Below are 15450 nucleotides of genomic sequence, written 5' to 3' on the forward strand. Positions count from 1 at the left end.
AGGCAAATATTGTCAAAATGACAATCACCAGAGAAAACAAAAACTCAAATCCATTCTATTCATTCATATCATTCACCGCTGGTGTTGTTGTCACATGTGGCTTTAAGGTTATATTTACTTTAATCTTAAACGTTGCATTTAATTTGTGTATAAGATAAAATGTCTTTCCGTGGAAGAGGAGGAGGCGGTGGCCGTGGTGGTTTTGGTGGAGGCCGCGGACGTGGATTTGGAGGCGGTGGCAGAGGACGAGGTGGTGGCGGAGGCGGCTTCAGACAGCAAGACACCGGTCCACCGGAGACTGTAATCCCGTTGGGCCACTACGGATGGACCGTTCAAGACGATTTAGTATGCAAAGTGGACATAGAAGACGTACCCTACTTCAACGCTCCAATATATTTAGAAAACAAGGAACAAATCGGCAAAATCGATGAAATATTCGGCAATCTACGCGATTATTACGTGTCTGTAAAACTTGGAGAGAACATAAAGGCAAAGAGTTTTAAAGATGGTCAACAATTCTTTATTGATCCGGCAAAATTATTGCCGCTGAAGAGGTTTCTGCCGCAGCCGCCTGGTGCGAAGCGTGGGGGCGGAGGCAGAGGTGGGCCGCGAGGAGGCCGAGGCGGAGGTTTTGGTGGACGTGGCGGCGGCGGCGGATTCGGTAGAGGTGGCGGAGGCCGCGGCGGCGGCGGTCGCGGTGGTTTCAATAGAGGCGGAGGCGGCGGGTTTAACAGAGGTGGAGGAGGCGGTTTCAACCGAGGCGGAGGCTTCAACAGAGGCGGTGGAGGCAGAGGTGGCTTCAGAGGCGGACGGTAGTGCTAGTGTATTGGGACTGTGCTGGACTTATTGGGTACTGACCCACTGCATGTGTTGATGGCCCTCGCCATACTAATATTCATTCTAAGTTCTAATTGTTCCCCATTAATATAGACTTTATTTCAGTATAATTTAGAATGAAGAATTAAGTGACTTTGGAGCTATTCTGAATAAAAATTATTGAATTATAAGGAAATTATTTTGCCATTGTCTTACTCAGAAATTTATAGTCTAGGCAAGATGTTATAGTTGGTAAAATGTAAATATAAATATTTCATATGTGTGTGGCGAGGGCCACACTTGCTTACATATTCATAATTTTAATAAAAAATAAAACATTTTACAATTTTTTTTTCTGGAAAACAATAATTATTTGTAAGCTTTCACCTACATAAAATGTATGTACACTGGAAAAAAAATCATTAATAAATGTCTGACATGGTGACTTATGAAATGATAAATACCTACCTTGACTGGAAAGCACAGGTTCAAATCATACCTCTTCCAATGCACCAATGATCATGAGGAAACCTGCACATTCAGGCAACTGGATGGATGCAATTCGAGTAAGGTTGCCTGTTAAAGTTGCGGAGGTCAGATGGGAGTCGCTTAGTGTAAAAACCTGACTCACCCAATCCAGGATCCATGGTCAAAGGCATACCACAGGCTCCTCTCCAGAGTGGTGAGGATACAACTGGGACTAAAGCTAGGAAGATGAAAAATAATAAAATTATGTAAAAACAGAAATATTTTAATACATTTCGTAAATAAATTAGTTGCTTATTAAAACTTAGTACTCTCCACCAGGGTTGACAAAACAAACCAATTAAAAATATAAATCAATTTAAATTTTCAAAATCAATTCTCATTCATCATCTTTTATTTACTTCATATAATTAAAGATACCTAATTGGTTAATAATTAAGGCCCAGAATCAATGCGGACCCCGAAACACTTCTATGGAGGTTGCAACCTGAAACAGGCAGAGATGAGAGAGGTGAAAAGACAATGCACAGTTGGTCAGTATAATTGTTTCTTTTTTAACTGAGGTGTTGAGCAAATTGGATGTGAATTCACCTAATGGTAAACAAAATGAGGTGGTACACACTAAAAAATTGCATTAGTCCCTAAGTTGTAAGAATTGAGAACTGGGAGGGAGGATAAATTACTTTAATAGAGGACTTATTCCACTAAACTAGAAGAAAGAAACAAAATATCTACTTTTACAATTATTCTTATTGCTTAACAAATTTTGTATCATCAATAGGATCTGGTGCAGATAAGAATTTCCCACGATGACTGAATATATAGAAGGAGGGAAGGTTCCGCTGTGTCTCCCATTGGATCTGGTTGAGTTCTGCCGCAGCACGTATCTCGCGGAGGTTTCCTGCTATGTTAAGTACTCCCCACATAATGGCGAATAGACTGACTACTGCTTGGACCACAATCTGCAAATAACGAGAAAATATATTGGGTCAAAGTCAAAAGTTGTCTGAATGTGCAGGTTTTTTCATGATATTGTCAACTCACTCGCCGAACACAACAAAATATACTTACATCCAATGGCAGCGTCGTAAACTCCTGAGATGTGATACGAAGGTATGATCGATCTGAAAAATACATTGGATGTACAGAACATCTTTGACAAACTTTTTGAAAAATAGTAAGCTGATGGGCATTTCCTATAAGTATTTGAAACTTACGTTGAGCAGCAGAAAAGGCAGAATGAAATAAGGATATGAAACCAACAATAAGAATTATTTTATTGAACGAAGATGCCATTGTTTCAATAAATCCTGTTTAAGAGTTTTAGTTATTGAATTTTGTTTCTAAATGAAACACAAGATACTTACTATATAATAATATCAATTGACTAATTATTTTGACGACTTGACGTTAACTTGACATAACGACATTGATTGTAGATTATAGCACCGACAGCCCCTGCATGCCCCGTAGCATGACACGCGCGACGCCGTTTTTATCGCGCGAAAAACTATTGTCCTTTAGCTAGAACGTACATACATACACATAGAATTATAAAGTCTGTGCCCACTACATTCCTTAAAAAATGTGTCAATCAAATCAAATGCTTGTCAACATGACGCTCGTTAGGGATGATCGTTGACGCATTCCGATGACGAGACTTAACTTAACTTAACTTTAAAAATGTAATCATTTTTATTATTGTTAATTCCCTCCCTATAATGTATTCTTTTAATTACTACCGTTTAATAATACAAAATAATAAAAAGATAAAGATGTAGATTTACTGTTTTTTATTTTAATATTTATAGTTTTCTATTTCTACAGTTTTTTTTGGTTGGCAACATTGATCTCAATCAACAGTCTTTTGTTAAATTAAATTGGATTGATTGATTGATTGATTCGAGTTGATAATTCCAGTCAAGCAAAGAGTAGCAGTGATCAATTTACCATACCATTTACCTTTACATTGCAAGCTTTTTGGATTTGTGTATATTAGTGGTTTATTTTTAATATTATATTTATGTTCAGGGCCCTCTGTGTTTAACGTGGTACTTTAGAGTACAGTGTTATATTATAGTGATTCGGGATGGCTACTTTAGAAGACGAAATCAGAGACCTAAAAGAGAAAAACAATGAATTGGTTCAAAAAGTGCAGTATTGGAAGGTGGCTGCCGCTAATAAAGAGGATGAGAAGTTAGAGCTGATGAAAGAGATCAATGAACTTAGACTGAAACTGAGTGTAAGGTTTTATTTTGAAAATCCATAAATACAGGGTTGCTAGGTTGCCGAACGTATGGGCGAACAGAACTCTTGAGAGTTAACAAATTTTAGGCCAAACTGATTGAGACATCTCAATTGTTGGTTTAAAGTGTGTAAGCATCTTAGTGAAGCTTTTTATGTTGTAAAATGATTTGCTAGTAGTTAACATGATTTATACCTTTTTATTTTTTAAAACACTAGCAGCTTATGCGTGTATATCACTGTGCTTGTGGTTTCAAATGTTAGTTCAGTCTATTTTTTAAAGTCTTTACACTTGGAGCACTTATTACTGTCTCTGGTAGAGACAAACATTGCCAATTTCTACAAAAAATTTTCTCAATGACTGTAGCAATATGTTTTGTATAGCAGGGGTGCACTGGAATCTCTGCTCTTTTCATATTTTTCTTTTCACATTTTCTGTCCATTTCCAGAGACTGCGAAGTGGTGGGGCAGCGCAAGCTCGTAAACTTGATACGGCTCTACAATCAACCAGCGAAGAAGCTCTTACCCACCTCGTAAAGGCTTCCAGTGCTGTTGCACGGACTATAGAGCTTGCTAAGACCTACATGCAAGAGAGGCAGGAACTGCAGACTGCCTCCCCTCGTTGGAGCGCCATCGGAGGCACCCCGAGCTCTGACAGGGTCCATCGAGTGCCTCCCATGCTGATTGGTGGTCAATCTATACAGCCTGTAGTGTCCTTGAGCAGGACTTTAATGAATACTAGTGTCAATCCACACGCGCCTTCACGTAAGTTGGCTATAACTAGAACATTGATTAATTCAATGATCTAGTTGTTGTTGTTGACTATGTATGTTGTGTGTTGACTATAGTTTTAAATCTAGAATTTTCATCTACTTATTAAGGTTGTATTTTTTTTTTATTAATTTAGTGTGCTATTCAACAGTTATGTTTGTGCAATAATAACTCAAAATGCTGAGCTCTTTTATTCCACATTTGTTTTATTGGATTATGAGACAGTGAGTGTCTCACAGATATAGAGAAAATGTGGATAATCAATACCTTAATTGTTATTTTCTTTTTTTCATACATAAATACATTCATATTAGACAAAGCAAACAGTCTTGAAAGACTGACAGGCCAAGTTCAGCTATTAGTCATAGTGATAGAATTGATATTCAAATAGTGACAGGTTGCTAGACCATCACCTAAGAGGAGTATCCCTACCTTTAAGTAAGTAGAAGTACCTTAGTTTATTATCTCAATTCTATCATTAAGCCAAATAGCTGAACGTGGCCATTCAGTCTTTTCAAGACTGGTAGCTCTGTCTACCTCGCAAGGGATATAGACGTGATCATATGTATGTATGTACCTTAGTTTATAAGCCTATCCCTTAATCGACTTTTACGAAATCCATGAGAAAGAGATAGAGTGGTCCTATAATTTTTTTCTATTAATGCCGGGAACCACACTTTTTTCAGGTACAATTGTACTTTCAAGGAGCCCTCAACAAAATCGGAATGTGGCAGAGAGGGCTGTGCCTGTGCGCATGTTACAAGGTCAATTTTATTTGCAATTAATTTATAAGGTAGTCAAAAGGTGGACTGTGTATACAGGGTGTCTCGAAGATCGCATTGCATATTGAAAGGCGGCACTCATTGTCTGATTCTGTATATCTATCTATTCTGTTGTAGTGCTTAATTACAGTTTTGCGATTGAAATAGTGACAGGTTGCTAGCCCATCGCCTTTCATGTGATTTTATGACTGACCATACGAGGATAATTTTAACAAAGCATGCTAAAAATATGACTGTTGAAATAATATTTTACTCAACTTAATCTTGTGTCTTTTAATATGTTACAGATGTTTATATACCACTCACAAGGATAGATTTGCCGGAAACTCACTCTAACAATATGGAGACTGACACTGAGAATAATGAATTAGATAATAGTGAAGATAACCTTAATCTTGAAGGTGAGCATACAAATATATCAGTTGAAAGATGAAAACAAAATTAATGAATACAAATAACTTTAACTCAGGACTTGGCTTACCTGAAATATTACAGGAACACTAGCTGTCCCGGCAAACATTGTTTTGCCATATAAATAATTTTTAAGTAATTTCTAGTTAAACAAAAAAAATGTTACCCTATAATTTTATATATGTGATATTTCAAGAAGATTAATTCCGTAGAAAACCATGAAGAGGTAACAGACAAACAAATAAACTTATTTTCGCATTTATAAGTTGAGATACAAGTTAGATAAGGGATAGGCTTACAAACTTGAGATTCTTTTTTAGGCGTTGGCTAGCAACCTGTCACTATTTGAATTTCAATTGTATCATTAAGCCAAATAGCTGAACGTGGCTATTCAGTTTTTTCAAGACTGTTGGCTCTGTCTACCCCGCAAGGGACATAGACGCGACCATATGTATGTATATTGAGATACCATGCAAATAATAGTAGTAAATATGTCAAGTCACTGTGTTATCTTCATCATCAGAACCTCAAACAATTTTTTTAATCCTTTTCAGACAGTGGAGAAAGATCACTTGAGGAGTCACAGAATATGTCTGATGGAGATGATTTCGAGTCTTCGTAAGTAGTTTCAATATAGTATACTAATGTCATCAAGTTATAAGGATTCAAAGACTTAATTAGTTTGGGTTATTGGGTTTGGGCCATTTGGTTTATAGACTAAAAAAATAATTATATAAATAAATACTTACGGAACAGATTACACAGATTGAGTTAGCCTCGATGTAAGTCCGAGATTTGTGTTCGAGTATATAAAATGTAGTATCGTGCAGTTAGTAGATACTAACTGCAAGATACTACATTTTATAATATATACTTTAGATATTAAAAAATGCTGCAGTGCAGTTTGTTTCTTCTGCACTGATACTTTAAGTAAACTTAGTTTTAAGTTACTATTTGACGTCAACCAATGTTGTGAAACCGAAAGATATGACAATTATTAGTTGATGTTGAAGTGTCCCATGATAATGAATAAAAGTTTTGAATTTGAATTTGTGATAAGTCCCTTACATACATACATATGATCACGTCTTTATCCCTTACGGGGTAGACAGAGCCAACAGTCTTGAAAAGACTGATAGGCCACATTCAGTTGTTTGGCTTAATGATAGAATAAATAAAATAATTAGTCCCTTATTAGTTTATTTATTCGTTAAATTAATTTCAGGAGACGATTGGAGGCCGTGGCCGAAGATTTGGAACCAGAGGACATTGACGAAACGCCACCCAGGTTTGTAGTACATACATAAAACTATATCTCCGTCCCCTACAGGGTAGACAGAGGACCAAGCTCATTTATGTATATACTTTAAATTATGGGATTGAGTAGTACTGGTATAAAAATGACATTTTTATTTATGTTAATACTAACTTTTGCGCGGGACTTCACTCCCGTGGAAAAGTTCAGAAAAAGAGTAGCCTATGTTATGCCTCCCTAAATTAAGATAGTCAATAATAGATCAAAACTACTAAATTTCATTCAAATCGGTCCAGCGGTTTAGCTGTCAAAGACGGACAGACAGACTTTTGCAGTTATAATATGTATTATTAAGGTAAGGGAGTAAAAAATTTTGCCACGATCAATACATATACTTAATATTAATATCTTTTAATAAATGTTGTTTTCAGAAGCAGAACCGATAATCCTTTAGAAGGCCCTAGTTGGCTACTGGATCGGCCGACGAATGCGAGGGTGAGTTTGTTTTTTATAATAATACTAGCTTTGACCTGCAGCTTCGCTTATATAGGATGTCAGTATGGATGTTTGTTACTGTCTCACGCAAAAACTGCTGAACCGATTACATGTAGGCTTTACACTTTTTATCCCAGAATTCCAGCGGGATTGATAGGGTTTCCACGCGGACGAAGTCGCGGCGGCCTCTATTATAAAATATAAATATAAATATATACGGGACAAATTACACTGATTGAGTTAGCCTCGAAGTAAGTTCGAAACTTGTGTTACGAGATACTAACTCAACGATACTATATTTTATAATAAATACTTATATAGATAAATATCCAAGACCCAGGCCAATCAGAAAAAGTTCTTTTCTCATCATGCCCTGGCCAGGATTCGAACCCGGGACCTCCAGTGTCACAGACAAGCGTACTACCGCTGAGCCACAGAGGCCGTCAATATATATATTATATAATATATTTGAACTGTTGAGCTTAACACATTTGAACAAGTAGTAATAATGTAATGTATGTTTGATTTTCAGACGAGAGCGAGAACCGGCAAGAGTAAGAGCAACTTGGAGCCGGACTCCACGACTCAGCTCGATGAGAACTCTGCGAACGCCGCTACAGCTCTTGCTGTAAATGATGACGAGGTATTATAAATAATTTAATCCGTTGGGTCCTTCCAATTGAGAATCAAACAGTGACACGTTGCTAGCCATTTGCCTAAAAGAATACCAAGTTTATAAGCCTATCCCTTAGTCGCCTTTTACTACATCCACGGGAAAGAGTGGTCCTATTCTTTTTTTTTTTTATTACTGCCAGAAACTACCATACGAGGGTGGTTTGAAAAGTTCTCGGCCTAACCTAGATTTGAGGGTAGAACAAAAATAAGAATATACTCATTCAAGAGATTGATTCTTGAATGAGTATATTCACTTGTGTTAAATTTAATTGTGATAGGTTGTGTGATTATTTTTTTACGATTTTTTGTTTGAGCTAATCTGACTCTCTACCGGAAAAATGGAAAAAACCGAAGTAAGAGCCGTGATTAAATATTTCGTCAAAAAAAATATGACACCTAGCCAAATTAAGGAAGACATGGATAACACTTTAGGTGAATCTGCGCCTTCGTATTCGACGATAAAAAGTGGGTAGCTTTATTTAAACAAGGCAGAGAAAGCGTCGAAGATGACCCTAGGAGCGGAAGGCCTTCAACGTTCACCACGCCAGAAATGAGCGATAAAATCCATAAATGGTTTTAGACGACCGCAGATTAAAAGTGCGAGAGATAAGTGACACTATAGGGATCTCAACCGAGCGGGTATTTAATATTTTAACTTGGAATGAAAAAGGTTTCGGCAAGATGGGTGCCGCGTTTGCTGACCGCCGAACAAACACTCAACAGAGTTGAAATTTCAAGTGAGATTCTGGCCTTGTTTAGGTCAAATACCGCCGATATTTTGAAAAGATTTGTTACCACCGATGAAACTTGGATACATCATTATATTCCTGAAACAAAAGAACAATCAAAACAGTGGAAACATAGAGGTTCTCCGCCTCCAAAGAAGGCCAAGGCGATAAAGTCTGCAGGAAAAGTTCTGGCATCCGTGTTTTCGGATTACAAGGGAATAATTTTTATTAACTACCTTCCGAAAGGACAAATTATTACAGGCCCATACTATGCTAACCTGCTGGATAAATTAGCAGAAAAAATCCGTGAAAAACGCCCGGGATTGGCGAAAAAAAAATCCTTTTTCATCAGGATAATGCACCAGTGCACAAGTCAGTTGTTGCAATAGCTAAACTCCATGAACTGCGTTTTGTAGTATTGAACCATCACCATTATTCACCGGATTTAGCACCATCGGACTATTATCTGTTCCCTAATTTGAAAAAACACCTGGCTGGAAAGAAATTTTCCACAAATGAAGAAGTCATAGCTGAGGCGGAACGTTTTTTCGACGAGTTGGAAGAATCGGCCTATAAGAGTGGCATAGAAGAAGAGGGGATTATGTAGAAAAATAAAAAATATTTTTTTGTTTAATTACCTTTGTTTTCTTAGACGGGCCGAGAATTTTTCAAACCACCCTCGTACCTCCATGGATGTAGTAATGGATATGGATGGGCTTATAAACTTGGGATTCTTTTAGGCAAATGGCAAGCAACGTGTCACTGTTTGATTCTGAATTGGAATGACCCAACGGATAGTCTCAATTTATGTTTGTCAATATTTATTATGGTGTATCTGACGTCCGTTGACCAAGCACCGCTCGGTCGCCCAGGTGCATACGTACAGTAACTATATTATAGGTGATTGTTTGCAGCCGAGCGCGCCGCCGGCCGCGTTCTCGCCGACCGTCCGCCGCCGCCGGCGCGCCAGCTCGCCGCCGAGGAACAGGTGAGTTTGTCATTCCAATTCTGCAGATTTAGCGCCACCTACGCGCGCGGATTTAGCGCCACCTATAGTGTTAGAATATAGGTTTTTTTTGGCCAATGCGACGGGAATTGTAGTTTTTACCGGAACGTACCTTATGTTCTTCTCCAGACTATTTAATTATATAAACACGATTTCATACATACATACACATGTATGAAATCCTGTTTATATACATATATATAATCACGTCGATATCTCTTGCGTGATAGACAGAGCCAACAGTTCCGAAAATGCTGATAGGCCACGTTAAGCTATTTTGCTTACTGATAGAATTGAGATTCATATAAAGTGACAGGTTGCTAGTCCGTCGGCTAAAAGAAGAATCCCAAGTTTATACGCCTATCCCTAAGTCGCCTTTAACAACAACCGTGGGAACGAGATGGAGTGGTCCTATAATTTTTTTTTATATTGGTACCGGGAACCACAAGGCACACACACAATTTCAAGAAGGCTGATTGAGTAGATTAAAGAGACAAAGAAAAGGCTAATTAACTTGGGATTCTTCTTGTAGGTGATAGGCTAGTAACCTGTCAATATTTGTATCTCAATTCTATCATAACTGAATGTAGCCTTTCATGTCTGACTGTCGACTCTGTCTACCCCGCAATTGATATAGACGTGATTATACGTATGTACGTATGTATTTATTTCACAGCAATAGTGGCCGAGTGTTAAAAGTGTTGGTCGCTAAGATGAGGCTGGACAGTGGCAGCGACGGCGATGACGTCACGCCGCCCAAGAGACCGACATTGAGCGAAAACAAGCGATTGTGTGAGTGGAGGAACATCTATACTTTTAATAGTATAAAGCTGAAGAGTTTGTTTGTTTGAACGCGCTAATCTCGGGAACTAGTGGTTCGAGTTGAAATGAATTGTTTTTGCGTTGAATGGACCATTTAAAGAGGAATGCTTTAGGCTTTAGGTATATAACACTAGAGGCCGCCCGCGACTTCGTCCGCATGGAAATCCTATCAATTCCGCGAGAACTCCATGGTAAAAAGCGTAAAGCCTATATGTTATTCTGGGTCTTCAGCTACCTACATACCAAATTTCATCGTAATCGGTTCAGTAGTTTTTGCGTGAATGAGTGACAAACATCCATACTGATATACTCACAAACTTTCACATTTATAATATTAGTAGGAACACGCTGCAACTATAAGGAACAAAGAAATAATGGAAAATGTGAAAAACAAACGGGGAAAATTATTCCTCCTTGAGGGCTTCAATGATGCCCAAAATAACTATTCCACGCGGACGAAGTCGCGGGCATAACTAGTTAATTAATAAAGCTATTTCAGTTGCAAAAAAAGTTGAATTTCATGTGGTTCCCGGAACTTTGGTAAACCTCTGCATCTCTTTCACATGGATGTCTTAAAAGGCGACTAAGAGATTATTTAAACTTCATTGCACAAAATACAAATGTATAGCACAATTGGCGGACTTAATGACAGCATTATCTACCAGTCAACCATTGGGTCTGACAGAGAACTTTACGTGGGGTCAAACTAAATAAATATACCTATATAAAATATAATATAAAATAATTATTATATACCTACCTACATACACAAAAACTACAAAAGATAACCACAATAATCCTACTACTATTATTAAGGCGAAAGTTTGTATGGATGTATGGATGTTTGTTACTCTTTCACGCAAAAACTACTGAACCGATTACCATGAAATTTGGTATGTAGGTAGCTGAAGACCCAGAATAACACATAGGCTACTTTTTATCCCAGAGTTCCCGCGGGATTGATAGGGTTTCCATGCGGACTAAGTCGCGGGCGGCCTCTAGTACTTATAATAATTTACACTCACATCAATTTAGGTCCTTAAAATACGTAAATTTTATCCTGTTTTTCAGCACGCGACTCGTCACCCGGCAAGCGCCTGATGGAGTTCGACGCACCCAGTCCCAATGGCGCCACTGACGCCAGGGTCATCGTGTTGTGAGTACTACCACTATACATATATGATCCTCATTCCAACTGCAATAAGCACACTGCTGGACTTATGTCCCCTCCAGTGGCGTAACTATACCATTCGTGGCCCGTGGCAAATTCATCGGATAGGTACGTTCTAAACTGGGTTACAACCCTTTTTTTTTACAAAAGCTTTGAATTTTTAATATTTCTTTTTACTTGTGTAGGAAACTGAGTAGGTAACAAAAATAAATCAAAGACTAAAACTTTTTTTAACTAAACATGTATGATAAATAAGAAATGTTGGGAGTTGGGATTCTCCTCTGACCGGGGGCCCCTTCCGGCTGGGGGCCCGTGGCATTTTGCCGACTTGCCACCCTGTAGTTACGCCACTGGTCCCCTCCCTCCACCAAAGGTTCAATTGACAGCGAATTTTTTGAAAGATTAAGTAAATATAAATACATACATATAATCATGTCTTGTGGGGTAGTTAGAGCCAAGTGTCTTGAGAAGACTAAAAGGCCACGTTCAGATTTAAGAATTGAAATAATTAAAATAGTGTCAGGTTGCAAGTCCATCGCTTACAAGAAGAATCCAAAGTTTATTAACCTTTCCCTTAGTCGCCTTTTACGTCCATGGGAAATATAAGCTGAAACTATACAAAATAATAAATTTGGCAGACTACTTATTTCTAAACTAAATACTATACACATACCTGCTTTATCAAAAAATTTTATTCTTAAAAATAATGAATACTGCTAAACACGTCATTGAAGTTAAAAAAATAATAATATGTTGTGTAAACAATAATTATTTCTGCTATAACAGGGAGCGTACAAAGACACAAGAGCGTGGTTCAGGCGAGCCCACGAGCGTGACAGCCGGCCGGCGGGACAGCCGGCACGCGCGCCCGGACTGCGGCGACGGCCGGGACCCCAGTCTGGGGGACGGAAACCGCACTAGAGCTGACAAACGCTCGAGAACTGACCGAGTTTCCAATAATGATAGCCTTATAGTGGACAATGATAGCCTTACAGTGAACAATGATAGCCTTACAGTGAATAATGATAGTGATAGTGAAGTGATGATCAGTGTTTTACATAGAGCCGGTACCAGCCGCGCTGAGCTCAGGATAAGCGAGTACCTGGGTGACGGAGTGGATGAAATGATGGTGGTTTCCCATAGAGGGGGTCAGAGCCGCGCTGGGGGGTCGAGGAGTGATGATAGAATAGGGAGTTTTACTGGCGACGTGAGCGATATGGGGAGATTGGAAAATGTTAGCCGCGACAGCGATAGTAGCACGGAACAAGTCAGAGAGGGACGGACGAGGCGGCCGAGGAAGCAAGTCGTTTATAAAGAGAAACCACTGAATAGGTAAGTGTGATATGAAGTCTATAATACATACATACATATAATCACATCTATGTCCCTTGCGGGGTAGACAGAGCCAACAGTCTTGAGCGGACTGATAGGCCACGTTCAGCTAGTTGCTAGCCCATCGCCTAAAAAAAGAATCTCAAATTTGTAAGCCTATCCCTTAGTCGCCTTTTACAACATCCATTGGGAAGAGATGGATTGGTCCTATTCTTTTTTGTATTGGTGCCAGGAACCACACGGCATAAAGTCTTAATAACTGATTAAAAATTTTTCGCCTTGCATTCTATTATTTATTAATAATGCAGATATAAAACTACATAGCATGTAACATACCTTTATGTTATCCGAGACGTGTTGCATCATGTTACACCGAGTCAGTCGCATGCTCGGTGACCGTGGATCATTGTAACATGATTTGAAACATCCGCAATTAAATAAAGGTACGTTACGTGCGCGTTTAATATCTGTAGTATTTATAAAGTCTTTATATTTATTCATCTCATAAATTGATTTTCATCTAGGCGAGAGAGCGAGACGTTAAATTCTGATACTTTAGGTTCTTGACTCTTTCTGTTCTAAAATATTGGTTCAGTTTGGTTGTAAATACAAACATATTTTCGAGAACTGTATAAATATTTTTTTACAAGTAGCATTAGACTTATGCCCGTAGCTTCGACTCCCCGTGGAAATTTCCAAGAATAAAAGTATCCTATCCTAAATTTTTGAAAACTTCATCAAAATCGTTCTGGTAATTAATTTGTTACATTGTTATATTAATGTTGATGATATTAAATTGGATTATTTCTTATTGTTACAGAAAAATGCGGAGATGATCGTCATAATTCATTTAAGTCATTTTAAAATACATGTGTTAAATTGTATAATTATCCTCTCATCACTCTGACCTGCGACGTTTTACCTAAAAGCGTCACAAAATTTATGCTAAAACACAGTATGTACCTGCTACGCTAAGGCTGATATTTATATATTTATTTACATAGCGTACTTGCTTTGTTCCAAAGCCCCGCCCATTGTCCGAAAAAAGTGTAAATAGGAATAAATTATCATTTTGAAACCTATGTATTTAGTAACCTTTTTTAACAAACTACAATATTATTTTTGTCAAAGTTCATTAAACTATTATTATTCAATCGGAGATACATGTCCGAATATTGATATTCAATCAACTTCAAGGTGAATCGTTATATTGGTTTTAGAAGGAATAGAAGCTAGTTAGAAATTTGAGAGTATAAAAAAATTATGAACAGAAGCTACTCTAATGTAGCAAAAGCAGACGTGTGCTGGAATAAAGACTGGAAATCGTGTGACTTAGCCCACCTTTATTTTTATTTTAGTGCATTTATTTATTTTTTACATTATTATAACATTGTACTTCGTATTCAGTCAAGTTTATGTGAATTATTAAAAATAAATTGACAAAACAGTGGATCTTTTCAAAATCTTTGATTAGTCTTATCGCCACGTATATAGTCTATAGTATTTATATACTAGTATATAGCCCACGTAGCATGGAACGAGCGACACCGTTTTTTATCGCGCGTAAAACCCGCCATTTCGCTTTTTATTATGACATGAAACGGGACAGCGATAGTTATTCGCTTATTAGAGACTGTAAATTTATAAGACTTATTAAAGACTGTAATTAAATCCACTGTTTTGGAAGCATCACATGTATTGTCACAAAATACATATACATTGTTGTTGGTCAGAGGTTTCAAACCTGTGAAAAAACAAAGACAACAAAAACAGCTATGTGCAGAACAATTACTGAGAATTCAATAGAACTCGTTTTACTAAAGTTATTATTTAATATGCATTACTGGCCTGTTCTGAACCATATTTTCTTTGTTAATTGTCTTCCAACCATGAAATAAAATAGAGAAATTATTTTTAACGCAAAAATAGCCTGATGTTGATGTTAATGTTTTATTTTAATGTGTCATTATTATTACAATTCCAGTTAATTTAGATTCATGGGTTTTTAGATAGTAATTTTATTGTTATCAAGGTGTTTTTTTAATAATAATTGTAAAATTTGGTCCCATGGTCAGATTTAGAAGCAGGTAGGCCTTGGGCTAACGCAGTAACCATATAAATCGTTTGGACGCCATGACCTTATATACTATTTAATCAGATGCGCATGATAGGACATAAAATCGCCTTATAACTTATCATATATTCATGCTTTTTTCTTTCAAATAAATTCTGAATAACATAGCAGTTTGACGTATTTTATACCTAATTGTAACCAGTTTAGCTATATATTTTTAACTGTATTATTAAAAGGCATTCATTGCGCTTAGTTTACGTCTGTAATACGGTTTTATATAATAAAGACTTAACTGTTATTTTTGCTTTTTATTCTTCTTCATGATAAATATGTACATCAGCTCCCGTAGCATAGTACGCGTGACGCCGTCTTTATCGCGCGA

The 15450-nt window shown here is 37.5% G+C and overlaps 3 protein-coding genes across 4 annotated transcripts; 2 read left to right on the forward strand and 1 right to left on the reverse strand.

Annotated features, from left to right (window-relative positions):
• Positions 1-37: 37 nt before the first annotated feature.
• Positions 38-1156, forward strand: LOC106136846 (probable H/ACA ribonucleoprotein complex subunit 1). The gene has a single exon (XM_013337506.2). It carries the CDS (start codon positions 160-162, stop codon positions 814-816), a length of 657 nt encoding a protein of 218 aa, XP_013192960.1. The 5' UTR covers positions 38-159; the 3' UTR covers positions 817-1156.
• Positions 1157-1564: 408 nt separating this feature from the next.
• On the reverse strand, positions 1565-2687 carry LOC106136848 (ER membrane protein complex subunit 5). 2 transcript variants are annotated; one of them, XM_013337508.2, is made up of 4 exons: positions 2520-2687; positions 2374-2426; positions 2038-2264; positions 1565-1789 (listed from the first exon to the last, which is right to left on the reverse strand). In XM_013337508.2, the coding sequence occupies exons 1-3, from the start codon at positions 2596-2598 to the stop codon at positions 2052-2054; spliced, it is 345 nt and encodes a 114-aa protein (XP_013192962.1). In that variant the 5' UTR covers positions 2599-2687; the 3' UTR covers positions 1565-1789; positions 2038-2051. The 2 variants fall into 2 exon arrangements, with proteins under 2 accessions (XP_013192962.1, XP_013192961.1); XM_013337507.2 differs by lacking the exon at positions 1565-1789 and having other exon boundaries at positions 2035-2264.
• A 485-nt stretch (positions 2688-3172) lies between these two features.
• LOC106136867 (uncharacterized) lies at positions 3173-15366 on the forward strand. Its single transcript, XM_013337531.2, has 13 exons — positions 3173-3544; positions 3996-4311; positions 5004-5081; positions 5387-5500; positions 6065-6128; positions 6736-6798; positions 7197-7260; positions 7793-7903; positions 9578-9651; positions 10346-10461; positions 11563-11647; positions 12449-12994; positions 13815-15366. The coding sequence occupies exons 1-13, from the start codon at positions 3392-3394 to the stop codon at positions 13828-13830; spliced, it is 1800 nt and encodes a 599-aa protein (XP_013192985.1). The 5' UTR covers positions 3173-3391; the 3' UTR covers positions 13831-15366.
• Positions 15367-15450: the final 84 nt, after the last annotated feature.

Source organism: Amyelois transitella, chromosome 2 (genome assembly GCF_032362555.1).
Source record: "Amyelois transitella isolate CPQ chromosome 2, ilAmyTran1.1, whole genome shotgun sequence".
Taxonomy (NCBI): Eukaryota; Metazoa; Arthropoda; class Insecta; order Lepidoptera; family Pyralidae; genus Amyelois; species Amyelois transitella.

Excerpts from the sequence above, each read along its gene's own strand:
- LOC106136846 (XM_013337506.2), top strand. The coding sequence starts at position 160 with ATGTCTTTCCGTGGAAGAGGAGGAGGCGGTGGCCGTGGTGGTTTTGGT.
- LOC106136848 (XM_013337508.2), bottom strand. The coding sequence starts at position 2,598 with ATGGCATCTTCGTTCAATAAAATAATTCTTATTGTTGGTTTCATATCC. Across the intron at positions 2,427-2,519 it reads TGCCTTTTCTGCTGCTCAAC|ATCGATCATACCTTCGTATC; the intron begins GTAAGTTTCAAA and ends TGTATTTTTCAG. Across the intron at positions 2,265-2,373 it reads TTACGACGCTGCCATTGGAT|ATTGTGGTCCAAGCAGTAGT; the intron begins GTAAGTATATTT and ends CGTTATTTGCAG.
- LOC106136867 (XM_013337531.2), top strand. The coding sequence starts at position 3,392 with ATGGCTACTTTAGAAGACGAAATCAGAGACCTAAAAGAGAAAAACAAT. Across the intron at positions 10,462-11,562 it reads GAGCGAAAACAAGCGATTGT|CACGCGACTCGTCACCCGGC; the intron begins GTGAGTGGAGGA and ends CCTGTTTTTCAG. Across the intron at positions 11,648-12,448 it reads GACGCCAGGGTCATCGTGTT|GGAGCGTACAAAGACACAAG; the intron begins GTGAGTACTACC and ends CTGCTATAACAG.